Raw genomic sequence first — 13249 nt, forward strand, 5'->3', positions numbered from 1 at the left:
ATATATATATATATATATATATATATATATATATATATATATATATAAACTGCTAGCTATAAAGACTTCTGCCTTTTCTTTATACAGCTAGCATGGTACCAACTACTGATAACATTAGACAGAGCATCACTTCCAAAGAGACTAGGCCATCTCTGTGAGTATTTGTCAGATCTTTTTGACAGCCGTTTGTGTTGACACTACGGTATTCCCGACCGAACATTTGTGTTGCTATGCTAATTGCGTTCACGGAGTCTCTTGTGAGTCGTAGCTTGTTCACAGCAGGATACAGTTAGCAGCATCTGAGCATGCAAAGCAACACAAACACTGTTCAGTTGAGAAAATTCAAACAGCGAGAACAACTGTCTAAAGCAAAAGTGACAAGGGATACATAAGGCTTAAAATATTCTGTTATACTGATGTTCTTGCAGTAAATAATTTGTTGAATTCACAATTGGGCAAAATAGGAATTTCTTATCTGAAACAAGGACAGCCATGCTGGCAAACATCATTGCTGATTGACATTACTGTTGTCGATCATCACTAAGTGTAATCAACGTGATGCTGAATGATGGAACTGGGTAGAACACAAGAATCACTTTTGTGCCTTAATCATATGTTGATTTTGAGGAAACATTTTTTTTTTTTTTTTTAAATCTCCTGCATCCAAAAGGAGAAAGACTGGCAATGATGTTTTTGCATGTCTCTGTCTTTTACCAAAAATGGAAAACATCAGTAACCACTGGGTGCATTTTTAATTAATTTCATTGGCTATAATTCAGTCAATTGTACAGAAATTGAGCAAAAACAGTTGAATAAACAAAACTTGTTTTCTTAATAAAACTTTCATGGTTAACGTAAGATAATTTAAAAAAAAAAAGTCAGATCTGGAGAAAAGCATGTAAAAATTCAAACTTCATGCCATTGTGTTGCTTCTGTTCACATATCCCACTTAAAAACTAATTAAAACACAGATTCTTTAAATGCAAGTAGATGTGACGGCCTTGATTCTTTTCAATGTAACCCACTTTTATCTTCTCTCCTAGGCGAGCCTGATTTTCAAGGCAGGCTTTGACACTGGCTTCCTCTACATTTTGCACCACATCTACGAGGGTTATGACATGCCCCGCTTGACCAAGTGCTCCCTGCCTCCTTGCCCGAACATGGTGGACTGCTACATCTCCCGTCCAACGGAGAAAAAGATCTTTACGCTGTTCATGGTGGTCTCCTCTGTAGCCTGCATCGTCATGTGCATCTGTGAGATGGTTTACCTCATCTTCATGCGTATCCAGAAGATCATTAGGAAGAAAAAGATGAAGAACCAAATTCGGTTTGCCGAGAGTCACGAGATGGCACCGCTGTCACAGCCAAGGTCACTGTTCAAGTCCAAACCCTTAATCAGAGTGGACCCTACAGCGTCATTTCAGAACCTGAATAACCTCCAAGCTGAAGAGATGCCTGTTAAAAAATTATAATCATGGAGCAGTGGGTAGAGCCATCACCCCTCAGAAAGAAGATCTCCAGGTGGCCTCCTGGCCTTTTTAGGTGGAGTTTCATGTTCTCCACATGCATGCATGGGTTTTCTCCAGTTTCCTCCAACAGACCAATTGGTTCCTCTAATTATGCCTAGGTGTGAATGATTAATTGCCTCTGTGTGGCCCTTTGGTGGACTTGTGACCTGTTCAGGGTTTACCCCACGTCTTACACAGTGGATAAAGAGGATGTATGTATGGATGGATGGATGGTGACCGTCACAAAACTAAGCTAAGTACTCAACATGTTTTTAATCAGACTTTTGTGAAGAACAGGAACTCGAGATGAACTCCATCTCTGCAGCCATTCATGATCTTCTGGAATTAGCAAATATTTGTCTATTTCTGAGGAAGCTCACAACTTTCAGCACATCTTGCACTGAAATCCTCTTCCAAAACTGGAGAGTTACTGTGGGAGTTACAGGGTTTTGTAAATATTTCTTTATTTTGTGTGTGTGAATGAAGTGTTTTGCAAGATGAGTATTGTAGCTATTGCAAATTGTGTATTGCATGGGCCTTTGTTTCAGCTTTAGCTGGTTAAATACAAGTCAATTGCTGAAAGATGCAATATAAATATGTTGTAGAAAAAAAAAGAGGAAAAAGAAGCTAAAGAAAATATCTAGCATAAGCGCTACTAATTAAAAAAAGGCCAAAGCAGAGCACTTTGTTTTGTACAAATAGTGTTAACTTAATCAAGCAACTGAAAACTTGTGGCTAAAAAAAAGTTGGGTTTTTAAAGTGATGAATGTATTGTAGATAATATAATAGAATATTTTGTTTAACACGTTATTTATTGTAATGACCAATAAAATTAATTTTCCAACAATACAGTATTTTTTCTGTAATATTTCACTCTATTGTTAAATAACAGTGTTTTACAAATGAACTACAACACGAATGAACCATCACAATGAGACAAAATGAGTGACTCATCAACAAAACAGTTGATTTTACCTCAAGAAAGGGATGGGCCGCTGTGTTTACGTCATCACAGTAACCACTTAACTGACCAATCAGAAGCAGGAGTTACGCCTACGGCTTTGATTGACAGGACGATGCACCAATAATCGCTCTGAACAAGCCACTCTGGGCATTTCCAGCGTACGGATGCTTTGTTGGAGGAAGTGAAGTCTCAAACAAATCATGAGTTTCCACTACGGTCAGGTATGAAAACTTCTTTCTTTGTGTTGTTTGCGTCAGTCATCCTGGCATGTAAAATTAGTTTAATTTGTGTATGTGTTTTTTTTTAGGGGAAAATAGGTAACGTTAGCTTTTGCTATGGCTAGCAGAGTCGGTGGCTCTTAAGTTGACTATTTTTGCCTGAAATGTTCTGTTTTCAAATAATAGCTGCATTGTTGAAATCTCTACTCAATGAAGAATAAACTGTAGGTCATTATTAATTTTAAGTCACAGTCGTGATAAGTCGTTTTCGTTTAGAAGGCAAAATTAAGCGTAAAAGTTTCTGGGGTTAAGAAAGTTGTTCAGCCGAGGGGTGTTGCGTCGAAATGTGTCCCCCACGATGAAAGCTGTCTCCTCGAGTTTCGTTCTGTTTTCTTTTTTGTTGTTTTTAAACAACTGTATTGTAATACAAAAACTGTTTTTGTGTCTTTTGTCCTTTTCTTAAACGGCTCCCTGAAGGCCGAATATTACAACTAAAAATGTCTCCTCATCTCAGGAGGAAAATAAAAGCTCACGTTTCAAATGCACACAGGTGGTCCGATACTTCATGGCGATCATATCATCTACTGTGAATTGTATTGTTCTATGTCCAAATGTGTAATCGGATAAAACACACGCTGATGGGTTTTAAACCTCCTAGACCAAAAAGGCGGGACCTATGAAAGGTGGGGAAACGAATTTCGACACAACACCGAAACCTTGGTTTAGTTTAGAAAAGGGAGAGAAAGAAAATCCTCATTTATTTATATTAATGCTCAGTATTGTAGCATTATCTGATGAAGCAGGTAACTTTTCTTACATTGTCTGGAAGTGGGGTTTATTTTATTACAAAAGCCATGTTTAATTTTTATTATTTTTAATTACCTGTATTCCAATTTGTATGTTGCAGATAACTGTACATGTAGCATGAGCATGCATGAGGACTATAAGTAATTTATAAAAATCTGGAACTACACAATAACTTCTCTGCCTAAGAGAATAATTTGAAATTATTTCATAGCCAGAGCTTAATATGAATCTAATTGATATTTTATTACTTTTGAGTTTTGTCCTTTTTTTTTTTTAAATCTAGCTTCAAGTTTTGTTACTATTTGGTCTGAGACTAGCTGTGTATGTTTTATGTTGCTCATCACTCTTCCAACAATTCTCTATCACGACAAAGTCGACACAAGGTTTTAATCCTTTTTTAAAGTGTATAAAAAATAAATGAATGAATGGTTCCATTTTCCTTTTTATTTTAAACTTGCTTCTTTCAGCAACAACAGCCTTTACAATACAATCCTGGAATAATTTCAGCTGCTGTCCTCATCTTTTTAGCTGATGTTTTCAGGCTTAATGAAGAATGTCAGTGCTGTCATTTTCAAGCCTCTCAACATATATTTGAACTAGTTTGAAACCAGATAAGTGTAGAACCACTAGACTGAGGAACAGCTTCTACCCTGAGGCTGTTGGGCTCACGAATCTCTAACCAGAATAATCACTGTGGAAAAATGCATCATGTTGCTGCTGATCTGTTTCAATGTTGCTGCTGATCTGTTTCATGTTGATGTGTTCATGCGTGCTCATCTACTTGCACAGACTCATGTTTGTGCTGATGTTCGTCTATTGTTTTTATGCTATTAGTGCTTAGTGTATTTTTAGTTGATGTTTTTCATAGTTCAGATCTTAGATGTTATCATTGTTTTTCTTTTACATTTTATTGTTGGATGTAACTGGGACCCTGTGTACATAATTTCGCTCCACCACATGTACCACATGAGGTGCGAATGACAATAAAGAATCTCTGATATCGCTGCAGGGCTATCCAGGAGGAGGCAACCCACCAGCGGGTAATCCATACGGAGCAGGCAGGGGTGCTTATGGGTCTCCTTCAGGACCATATGGAGGTAGTGCTGGTTCAGCAGGAAGTCCCTATGGTGGTTATGGAGCCCCAGGTCACAATGGGCAGTATGGGCCTGGACCTACTGGTGCACCTGGAGGTTACGGGGGACAGCCTTACAGAGGACCCCATGCTCCTGCAGGTACGATGGGGTAAAGCTGCACAGCAGCACATGTAAAAGTAACTACAGGCACATTTAGTCCTCAATTGGTCCGCGTCTCATTCCTTTCCTCCTTTTGCTTCCGTTTTGCTTTTCATTCCACCTCTGTTTCTGGTGGGGATGATGGATGTAAACAACTTGAGCTTCCCTGACATTCATGTGGAGACGGGGCTCAGTTTGTGCCCCACAGCTGGACTGCACAGCTGGAGTAATGACTCGGCTAACACTGAGTGAGAGACGGCAGAGGGGGCATCGTGTGTGTGCCTCAAGTCAGAACCTGAAAGTCTGTGTTTCCATCACTCCCCCCCACAGGGACAGACATCATCAACCATCCCTCTGCTCCTCTCACAACATATTTTCTAAGACTCTTTTCTTTCCCTCCATGTGTTCAGGTAATGGCCTCTTGACCCGACAACACCTCTCTCTTACTGAATGATGTTTCTAAGACCTGTGCTGCTCTCTTCATATTCTTTATTACTGCTCTGAGTCCATGTGTAGCAACGTTGGAGAGTAAACCTTCAGGAAGGTTTGGTAGGACTGTAAGAAATTAACCATTCATCTAAAACCAGTACCATCTTTGTCATTTCCTTTCTTTGGTCTTGGATATAACCCACTTCATAAACCTTCAGGAAATGAACGAGTCTTAAAAATGTCAGGATTAGAAATGATGGAGAGTAACTCGAGTGTTTACTGACAAAACATGTGAACTACTCGTCCTCCTCCATCTTTATGACCCACGTTCCTCCTCTGTAGGGAACGTCCCTCCCGGTGTCAACCCAGAGGCGTACCAGTGGTTCCGAACCGTCGACACGGACCAGAACGGGTCCATCAACATAAACGAGCTGAAGCAGGCTCTGGTCAACTCTAACTGGTCCACCTTTAACGACGAGACGAGCCTCATGGTGATCAGTAAGTTAGAAATAAAAAGTCTGTTCTGTTGAAATTTGTTTCTTGGGGCAGATTCACATGAATTTTCACCTTCTGCTCTTCGTGTCTTAAATGGCTGCTTTGAACGGGAGAAGGAGATTATCAAAAGATTAATAAATAAAAAGCTGCGAATTGATCCTGAACAGTTTGGACGGTGTGTAAAATGGAAATGATAAAAACAGTGCAATGATCTGCCAATCTCACAAACCCAAATGTTGTTCTCAATGTAATCATATCACACGTTGAAACTAAAATATTGTACAGTTTGTAGGAAAAAAACAAGGTAATTTTGAATGATTTTATATTTATTTATTTATTTATTTATTTATTTATTTAATCAATCACAGGGGGAAATTTGAGGCATCCAGGAGCAATATATTTAAAACATTTCAATAATAATGTCATCACATTGTCTTCACTGTATGTTTCCATACAATTATGAAATTAGTCTCTGCATTTAACCCATCCACCATGTATATTTATGTAATGTATTAATAATAATAATTCAAAAGAACACATGTCAAAAGAGACATCAAGGTTGTAAAAGTAAAATGGAAGCATTAAAAAACACCTTAAAGGACATATTTTTCCAGAGAATTGATTTGATTGACAGCAGCTTAATGAGGACTGTGGATAAAATCAGTGTTTTAGAGGCTGATTCTCTCAGAGGTAAAGATGGGTGGAGGTTCAGCAGTCTGTAAAAACTGCATCTAAAAGTAGAGGAACTATTTCAGAATAAAATTCCTTCATTGAAATTTGCAGGACTTTAAATGTAAAAGTGTTTTATCAAATATTTTAAGAATCTGGACAAGACTGCAGGTCCATGTGGAAGAAAATCAAAGTTTATACTGGTTTGAAAACAACAATCTGTTTAAATAAAAAAAAAAAAAGAAAGATTGAGGGCTGTTGAGCAGGTAGAACCCTCCATCAGACCAGAATGAACGGTTCTCCTCCAGAACCTCAGCTCAGTTGTTGGAGTTGAGACTCGTGGGAGCAGCTTTTAAAGCTGTTGCTGCTGCAACACTGAACTAGTTTGTGTCGTCGTGGAGACATTGAGCGTTTCCTCCGTCCACTGGGAATATAAATGTTTCTGTTTCTCCTCAGACATGTTTGACAAGACGCGGTCGGGTCAGATAGACCTGTTTGGTTTCTCAGCTCTGTGGGACTACCTGCAGCAGTGGAGGGGGCTGTTCCAGAACTACGACCGGGACCGCTCCGGGTCCATCAGCAGCACTGAGCTGAGCCAAGGTACCGCTGTGTGACTGTTCGCTGCACACGCTGCAGGACGTTTGGGTGTTTTACTCCTCGTTTTCTCTAATCCACCCCCAGCCTTGGCCCAGATGGGCTACAACCTCAGCCCCCAGTTTTCAGAGTCCCTGGTGCAGCGTTTCGGCGTGAGGGGCCTCGGCATACAGCTGGACCGCTTCATCCAGGTGTGCACACAGCTGCAGAGCATGACGCAGGTGTTCAGGGAGCAAGACACGAGCAGGACGGGCAACATCCGCCTCAGCTACGAAGAGTTCCTCTCTGGTGCCATCACAAGGCTCATGTGAGCCCCCTTTACTGGGGGGTCGGGTCAAGTCTGCCAAAGCTTTACCAGGAAGTCTGGAGGAAGTGGCAACCAGCCGAGGCTTTTTAACGTCGCCAGACAACTTCCATGGTGTTGATTGTTTACAGAACCAGAGCTGGGTGTTGGAACTGGTCCAAGTTCAAAGCCGAGTTAGAACCATGATTATTTACAAGTTCAGGAGAGATGGAGGACGTGAGCTGCAGCAGAACATTTGCTTTTTAACTTGATGAAGCTTTAAAATCAGTGTAGGGGGGGGGGGGGGGGGTAATGGTGTTTCCAAAGGTGGTTTCATTCCAGGGTTAAACAATCTGAACGTTTTCCTCTGTTTCCACATTAAGAACTACAGGGAACATTTTAATTACGTCTAAATGATTCATTAGTTTAATTTAGATTTTTTTTTTTGTCCTAGTTGCACTCGTGACACGAAGAAAACTGTCGGATGACTGAAAGACGAGACTCATCATCGTCTCTACTTTCAGTCCAAATAAATGATCAGGTTTTTTAATTGTGCCAACACTTAATAGTTTTGTGAGTAATGCCTGAAACGCTCCACTTTAATGCTTCTAATCTGATTTTATTAATTGTGATGATCTGTTGTGCGTTAAGTAAATAAATGTTGTGAACTTGTATCCCTGGTCGATCTAATTTACTTGTAGCGTTTGGAGCTGTAAAAGAATTCATGAGGAACATTAGGCTCATTAAAGTCCTAGCGTTTCTAAAAATAGAAGATCTGCCGTCACCGACCGGTAGTTTTTCTTCTTTTATGTCGCCATGGCTGCATGAAGAGCAGAACGCTGCAGCTTCTTCTGTTTTCCTGCTCGATCTGTTCAGCCCGTTCAGTTCTTTTCTCCTTTACCTCCTGGATTTATCAGGATTTTCAGCAGCGACTGGACTAAATCCAGATGTTTTTATGTGCAACGAGGAGCTTTAGGTTCAGGACTGACATTTCAAAAGTGGGAGCGGGTCCACGGGGTGTTGAGGTCACACGGCCGTGCCGCTGGTAGAGCAGAACAAGTGATGTAGTTCTGAACTGGGGGGGTGGACGAGCACACTTCTGTTTGACAGGAGCTGATCACATGTCAGTCCTGGCAACAAGACGACGCGGAGGGATCAAGTGCTAAAAGGAACGATTTTCAAACATAATCTCCTCCAAAGACTCCACTTATCACAATTCCAACACATTCTGGAGCTAATTATTACACATTTTGGACACGGCTGCCATACCCCCCCCTGTTTGCATGTGCTCTGCAGGGGAGCGTTGAGCCACAGCTGGTCGTTGCTCTACGACAGGCTGCAGTCCAGCTGCTCTACATCAACTGTTTGCCCAGCGTTGTTAAATTGGCAAACTTCTCGGCGTGGGAGCTGAATAATCAGCGTCATCCATCACACGGAGCCATGCACGCAACACGGCTGTGTCATACAGAAACACCCCCCACGGTGAGGTCGAGATGCTTTAGGTACGTGACAGAAATGTGAACCGTTTCCTTGCTTTGAATAAAAATGAAGGGCAAGGTTTTTCTTATAGCACCCACTGCCTTTTCTGTTTGGAGTGTGATGTCATGCTGTGAATGACTCAGCTGCTGCTGCGTCATGCTTAGCTCAGCATCTGCAAAAAATGACTTGTAGCCTTATCTGTGGCAGCCATCTTGAATTGGACTTGGAATATCTATTCCTGAAAGTTTCATTAAAATCTGACGGCTGGTTCGTGAGATATTTTGTTGACGCTGCTAACACGGTCGTCATCTGCTTTTAGCGGCAGGCCTTAATAAACAAAGGCTAAACCTTTTTAACTTGTTTACTTTTCTGCCTGGATTGTTGAGCATGAATCAGGATGCGTGTGTCTTTATAAATCAAAAAGGTTTTATTGCTTAACTTAAAACTTTAATGGTCGCAGGACAACTCACTCCTGTCAGCTTTTAACCAGTGTTCCCTGACCAGATCTGTTCAAAATGGTTTTTAAGTTTTTTTTTGTTATTGTCTTAGCACTTCTTTTGACTAGACAAGTGTCTTATGTTGGACAGGGAGCAACCCACTTGTCTTGTACAGTCAAACACGTTTGTTTTTTTAAGATTTATATGACTTGTGTGGCTACCGTACAGTTTTATTGGCATCACTTTCAATGAGTTATGTGCAGCCCAGTAGTTTCTTTAACTTAAACTTGTGAATCATTTTGTCTAAATTCAATGAATTAACCAGGGTTGTGTTGACGCACAATAAAAAGCTACATTTAAGTGAAATTTAGGGGACACTGATTCTATCGGTTTGTCACAAACACAATTTTTTGTGCCTGCTATCGGAGATCTATCAAAAACAAGTTGAAAGAAAATCATTTAACACTAATTAAAGAGGATTTGAGCACCAATGATGTTGTTCTGAAAGACCTACAGCAGAATCTGACAGATTTATTTTGTGCTTTCTGTACACCGTCACAAGGACTGGACACAAAATGAGTAAAACGAACAAAAAAAAACTTACCCGAAGTCTAAAAAAAAAAAGACATTTTATTTTATTTTTATCATAAATTACCCATCTCAGTTGTCACAATGCCTGCAGGTTCTCATTGTATGCTTGAAGTGATGCAATGACTCATCTGTACCAGTAGATGGCGCTCCATCACCAGAAATTGTATAGGTGACGAGCCAATCACATTTCACTTTGAAGGATGCCGGCACACATACGGAAGTTGCGTCACTACAGTACCAATGTGCTAACGCTAAAGGTGAGTGCAATTTTATTGTGACATCAAATAGTGTCACGTTAAGTAGTTTTAGGTAAACAATAGTTGTTGGGCTTTTGTTCAAAGTAACACTGTCGGTACTTTGAAGGTTACGAGTCGGTTAAAGGTTGAATTATCTGATTTTTCATTCAACCTTTCATAGGTTAGTCTCGTGCATCAGTCAAGTTCGGTTGTTTAGTAAATGCCGTCTGTTATACACATTATATTAAATTTCTTAAAATTATATCCTCTGACAGTTTGTTCGAGCTCATTTTCCCAAACATTTATCTCCTTTAATGCGTTCTGAACCGACGATAAGGCGAACTCCATAATAAATGTAACCATAAAACATTTTGTGTTTAAGTATAAAGGAAATCGGAAAGCTTACAGAGACAAATTAATGACCAGCTAAAAGTGAAAGTTAGTTCTTTAATTCGTCATCTATGAGACATGCGAGAACAAAAGGGAAGCTGTGACATTGTGTTTTTTAAACTAGCTAATCGAAGCAGACGAGCTAATGCAGGTTAGCATTGAGGCTAGCATGGCACGCTTCTGAATCCACTGGTTAAAAAATATATTTCAGCTCACAGGTTCATCTCGTTAAATTATAATGTCCTGGATATCATGATTAATAAATGTTAATATCGTAGATCATTCAGAGAAACTTAATTGGGGAAAGGGGTGGTTATTAGCTGTACTACCATAAATGAACACTAATAATCTGCTATGAACCTTTCGAAAATGAGTTTCACTTTTTGAACTGAATTACAAAAGTAAATTAACTTTGGTTTTATTCCCTGCACCATTTGCCTTTTTTTTTTGTGATCGTAAAGATTTTTTTTTTTTAACGTTTAATTTCTGGCTGATGCTGTTTATGGATCATAATTGGTTTAACCAGCAGTTTCAGCTTCTAACCACAAGAGGGCGCCAGTAGATCCTACATTAAATGTTCTCCAAACCCTAAGTTCAAGTTGTGTTTATTTGTCATATGCAGGTTAACACAGGGTTAACAGTACAATGAAATGCTTGGGATGATTACACACGCTAAAAACAAAGAACAAACAAACAAGAAATGATAAAAGCATGCAATAAGGGTACAACAATAAAGTACCAAAAAGTGAAAAAAGCATTTATATTTACGTCTTAAAGAGAGATGGTAAACAACAACAATGGTAGAATATAACGGTGCAAGCAGGATGAGTTTGAATGAAAAGCATTTCAAGGTAGTAATAAGCTAAAATGCACATGCTATTAACATGTACTACACAGGTTGTGTGACAGGTTATTGCACAGGGAGGGACATTGAGATTGGATTATGATGGTAAGGTGTTTGCTGCAATTTCTTGCTCTATATAAACTCACCACACCCATTTTATAAAACCTAACCTGTATATTTCTATTTGTCATGTAGTACTTGGAAACAAAAGTGGTGTGCAGTCATGTGGCTTGTATTGTGGACCGGGTTGCGAACCTACGCGCCTTACGTCACCTTCCCCGTGGCCTTCATGGTCGGAGCAGTGGGCTACCACCTGGAGTGGTTTATCAGGGGGACGCCCAAACCCCGAGAGGACGAGAAAGGCGTCCTGGAGCTGAGGGAGGAGCGAAAGCTGCAGGAGCAAGTCGGCCAGGACGGCACTCAGGTGCTCAGTCTGAAGGAGAAACTGGAGTTCATGCCTACAGCTGCTCTCAACAGGAACCGACCTGAGAAGAGCTAACTCGTGTCAGGTTGACAGACTCACATTTGCAGATTGTCACCTTGAGGACGACACTCGGGAATCAAAGTGGGGGGTGAAGTGGAGGACAAAACCACCCATTCTATTCACGTCAGCTCCACTTCCTGACTTGTGACTTCCTATAAGCCCAAGCTTAAACAAGACTAGCAGAGACCGTTTAGAAGCTGGAGCTTAATTAACTGTGGGATTGTGTAATAATACGGTGCACCAGCTTGATGATGCACTGTAACGATAACACCATGTTTATTCATCTTTCTGGTGGTTCTGATTTGATCTTATGGCGGTTGTTTGTTCTTCTGTCAGCTGGTGCAGCGTAAAGACGGACATCGTCCTCTTCATGTTCGCTTACAGCCGTAATGACCCCGACTCATGTGACCTTCAGGTTTTAAACGTGCCGCACTGTTCGTCCTTTATTCTTTTCTGTCGAGAAGGGACTTCTGATTACGATGAAGAAAGACGACCGTTATCATTTTCTACAACCTTTGGTAAAACGATATAAGTGATGGTTTTGGATATTTCTGCAGTTTTTTTCAGCTGCTTGGGCGGAACGTTTGGTGTGAGCACCACACGACTGTGATCTTAGAAAGTCTGGATTCTCAGCACATCCCAGAAAACATCAGAATTGTGATTTTATAGTAATAATAATGAACACATAAATGTGGTTATAACATGAACCTTGTCTGTTTGAGATGTGTACTTCTAGCTTTGAACAAGTTACTTTATTCTAAAAAACACCAGAAAAGCTCAAACTCTGTTATAAAAACACTAAATCAAAGCTTTGTGGTTGAAGCTGAGGCTGCACACAGTGTAGCTGTACAGACGCATGTTTCATCTGTGGGACAATTTTTCCTTCTTTCCGAAGCATCATCACTTTTTTTAATTAATTTATTTTTTTGCCTTTTAAGGTCACATAGTTACGCGCTCACAATAAAACCTCTCATAAATTTTAACCAGCTCGTTTTGTTCCACCTCATAATTCAGTTCGTGATTACAACCCTGGCGTTTGTCTTTGTAAATCACGAGGCGCTGAGTGAACACGCGAACACAAATGTGCAACACCAAGCGTGACCTTTAACGTGCTGGCAAAGAGAGCCACGAAGCTGGCACCAAAACTTTTAATGTCGTCAGAAACGGCAGATGTGCAACCTGTCCATCGTTCCACCGTTCGTTGAAGGACGGCGAGGTGGTGACTGCTGAAGTGTGTGTGTGTGTGTGTGTGTAACAGAGGACAGATCTAACAATGGCCCAGCTCCTCAGATCTGGACAGTACTGTGGGAACTGAGCAGAGGCTCCTGGGAAATGAGGATGTTGGGAGGTTCTTCATTGTTCTTGCAGGATGATGGAGATGATGGGTGTGGGTGATGCTGGCTGAAAGTCGTTGTTTTGAGGAGGTCCAGTCCAACATTCTGCCTGGAGGAGTGCAGCATGAACTATGGCACTGTCTGCACACTGGAAGACGCTCGTCTTGCTAAGAGCACACACACGTCCTACTTGCAGTGCTACAGCTGCCTGCTACTGCCACTATTTGTGCTTGCAAACAGCTGTAAAATTCCATA

The 13249-nt window shown here is 40.6% G+C and overlaps 3 protein-coding genes across 3 annotated transcripts in view; all 3 read left to right on the forward strand.

The window, feature by feature from the left end:
• The window catches only part of gjb9b (gap junction protein beta 9b), a 4787-nt gene extending 3290 nt beyond the window's left edge, over positions 1-1497 (forward strand). Inside the window, exon 2 of the mRNA XM_037693531.1 lies at positions 1044-1497. Coding sequence (XP_037549459.1) covers positions 1044-1472 — 429 coding nt within the window. The 3' untranslated portion in view covers positions 1473-1497. The remainder of the gene's footprint in view (positions 1-1043) is intronic.
• Positions 1498-2617: 1120 nt separating this feature from the next.
• On the forward strand, positions 2618-7492 carry pef1 (penta-EF-hand domain containing 1). Its single transcript, XM_037693533.1, has 5 exons — positions 2618-2693; positions 4507-4729; positions 5501-5656; positions 6779-6922; positions 7004-7492. The coding sequence occupies exons 1-5, from the start codon at positions 2673-2675 to the stop codon at positions 7225-7227; spliced, it is 768 nt and encodes a 255-aa protein (XP_037549461.1). The 5' UTR covers positions 2618-2672; the 3' UTR covers positions 7228-7492.
• Positions 7493-9896: 2404 nt separating this feature from the next.
• On the forward strand, positions 9897-12363 carry smim12 (small integral membrane protein 12). The gene is made up of 2 exons (XM_037693532.1): positions 9897-9963; positions 11372-12363. Exon 2 carries the CDS (start codon positions 11400-11402, stop codon positions 11673-11675), a length of 276 nt encoding a protein of 91 aa, XP_037549460.1. The 5' UTR covers positions 9897-9963; positions 11372-11399; the 3' UTR covers positions 11676-12363.
• Positions 12364-13249: the final 886 nt, after the last annotated feature.

Source organism: Nematolebias whitei, chromosome 19 (genome assembly GCF_014905685.2).
Source record: "Nematolebias whitei isolate Nwh7 chromosome 19, NemWhi1, whole genome shotgun sequence".
Classification (NCBI taxonomy): domain Eukaryota; kingdom Metazoa; phylum Chordata; class Actinopteri; order Cyprinodontiformes; family Rivulidae; genus Nematolebias; species Nematolebias whitei.

Excerpts from the sequence above, each read along its gene's own strand:
- smim12 (XM_037693532.1), top strand. The coding sequence starts at position 11,400 with ATGTGGCTTGTATTGTGGACCGGGTTGCGAACCTACGCGCCTTACGTC.
- pef1 (XM_037693533.1), top strand. The coding sequence starts at position 2,673 with ATGAGTTTCCACTACGGTCAG. Across the intron at positions 2,694-4,506 it reads TGAGTTTCCACTACGGTCAG|GGCTATCCAGGAGGAGGCAA; the intron begins GTATGAAAACTT and ends ATATCGCTGCAG. Across the intron at positions 6,923-7,003 it reads CAGCACTGAGCTGAGCCAAG|CCTTGGCCCAGATGGGCTAC; the intron begins GTACCGCTGTGT and ends ATCCACCCCCAG.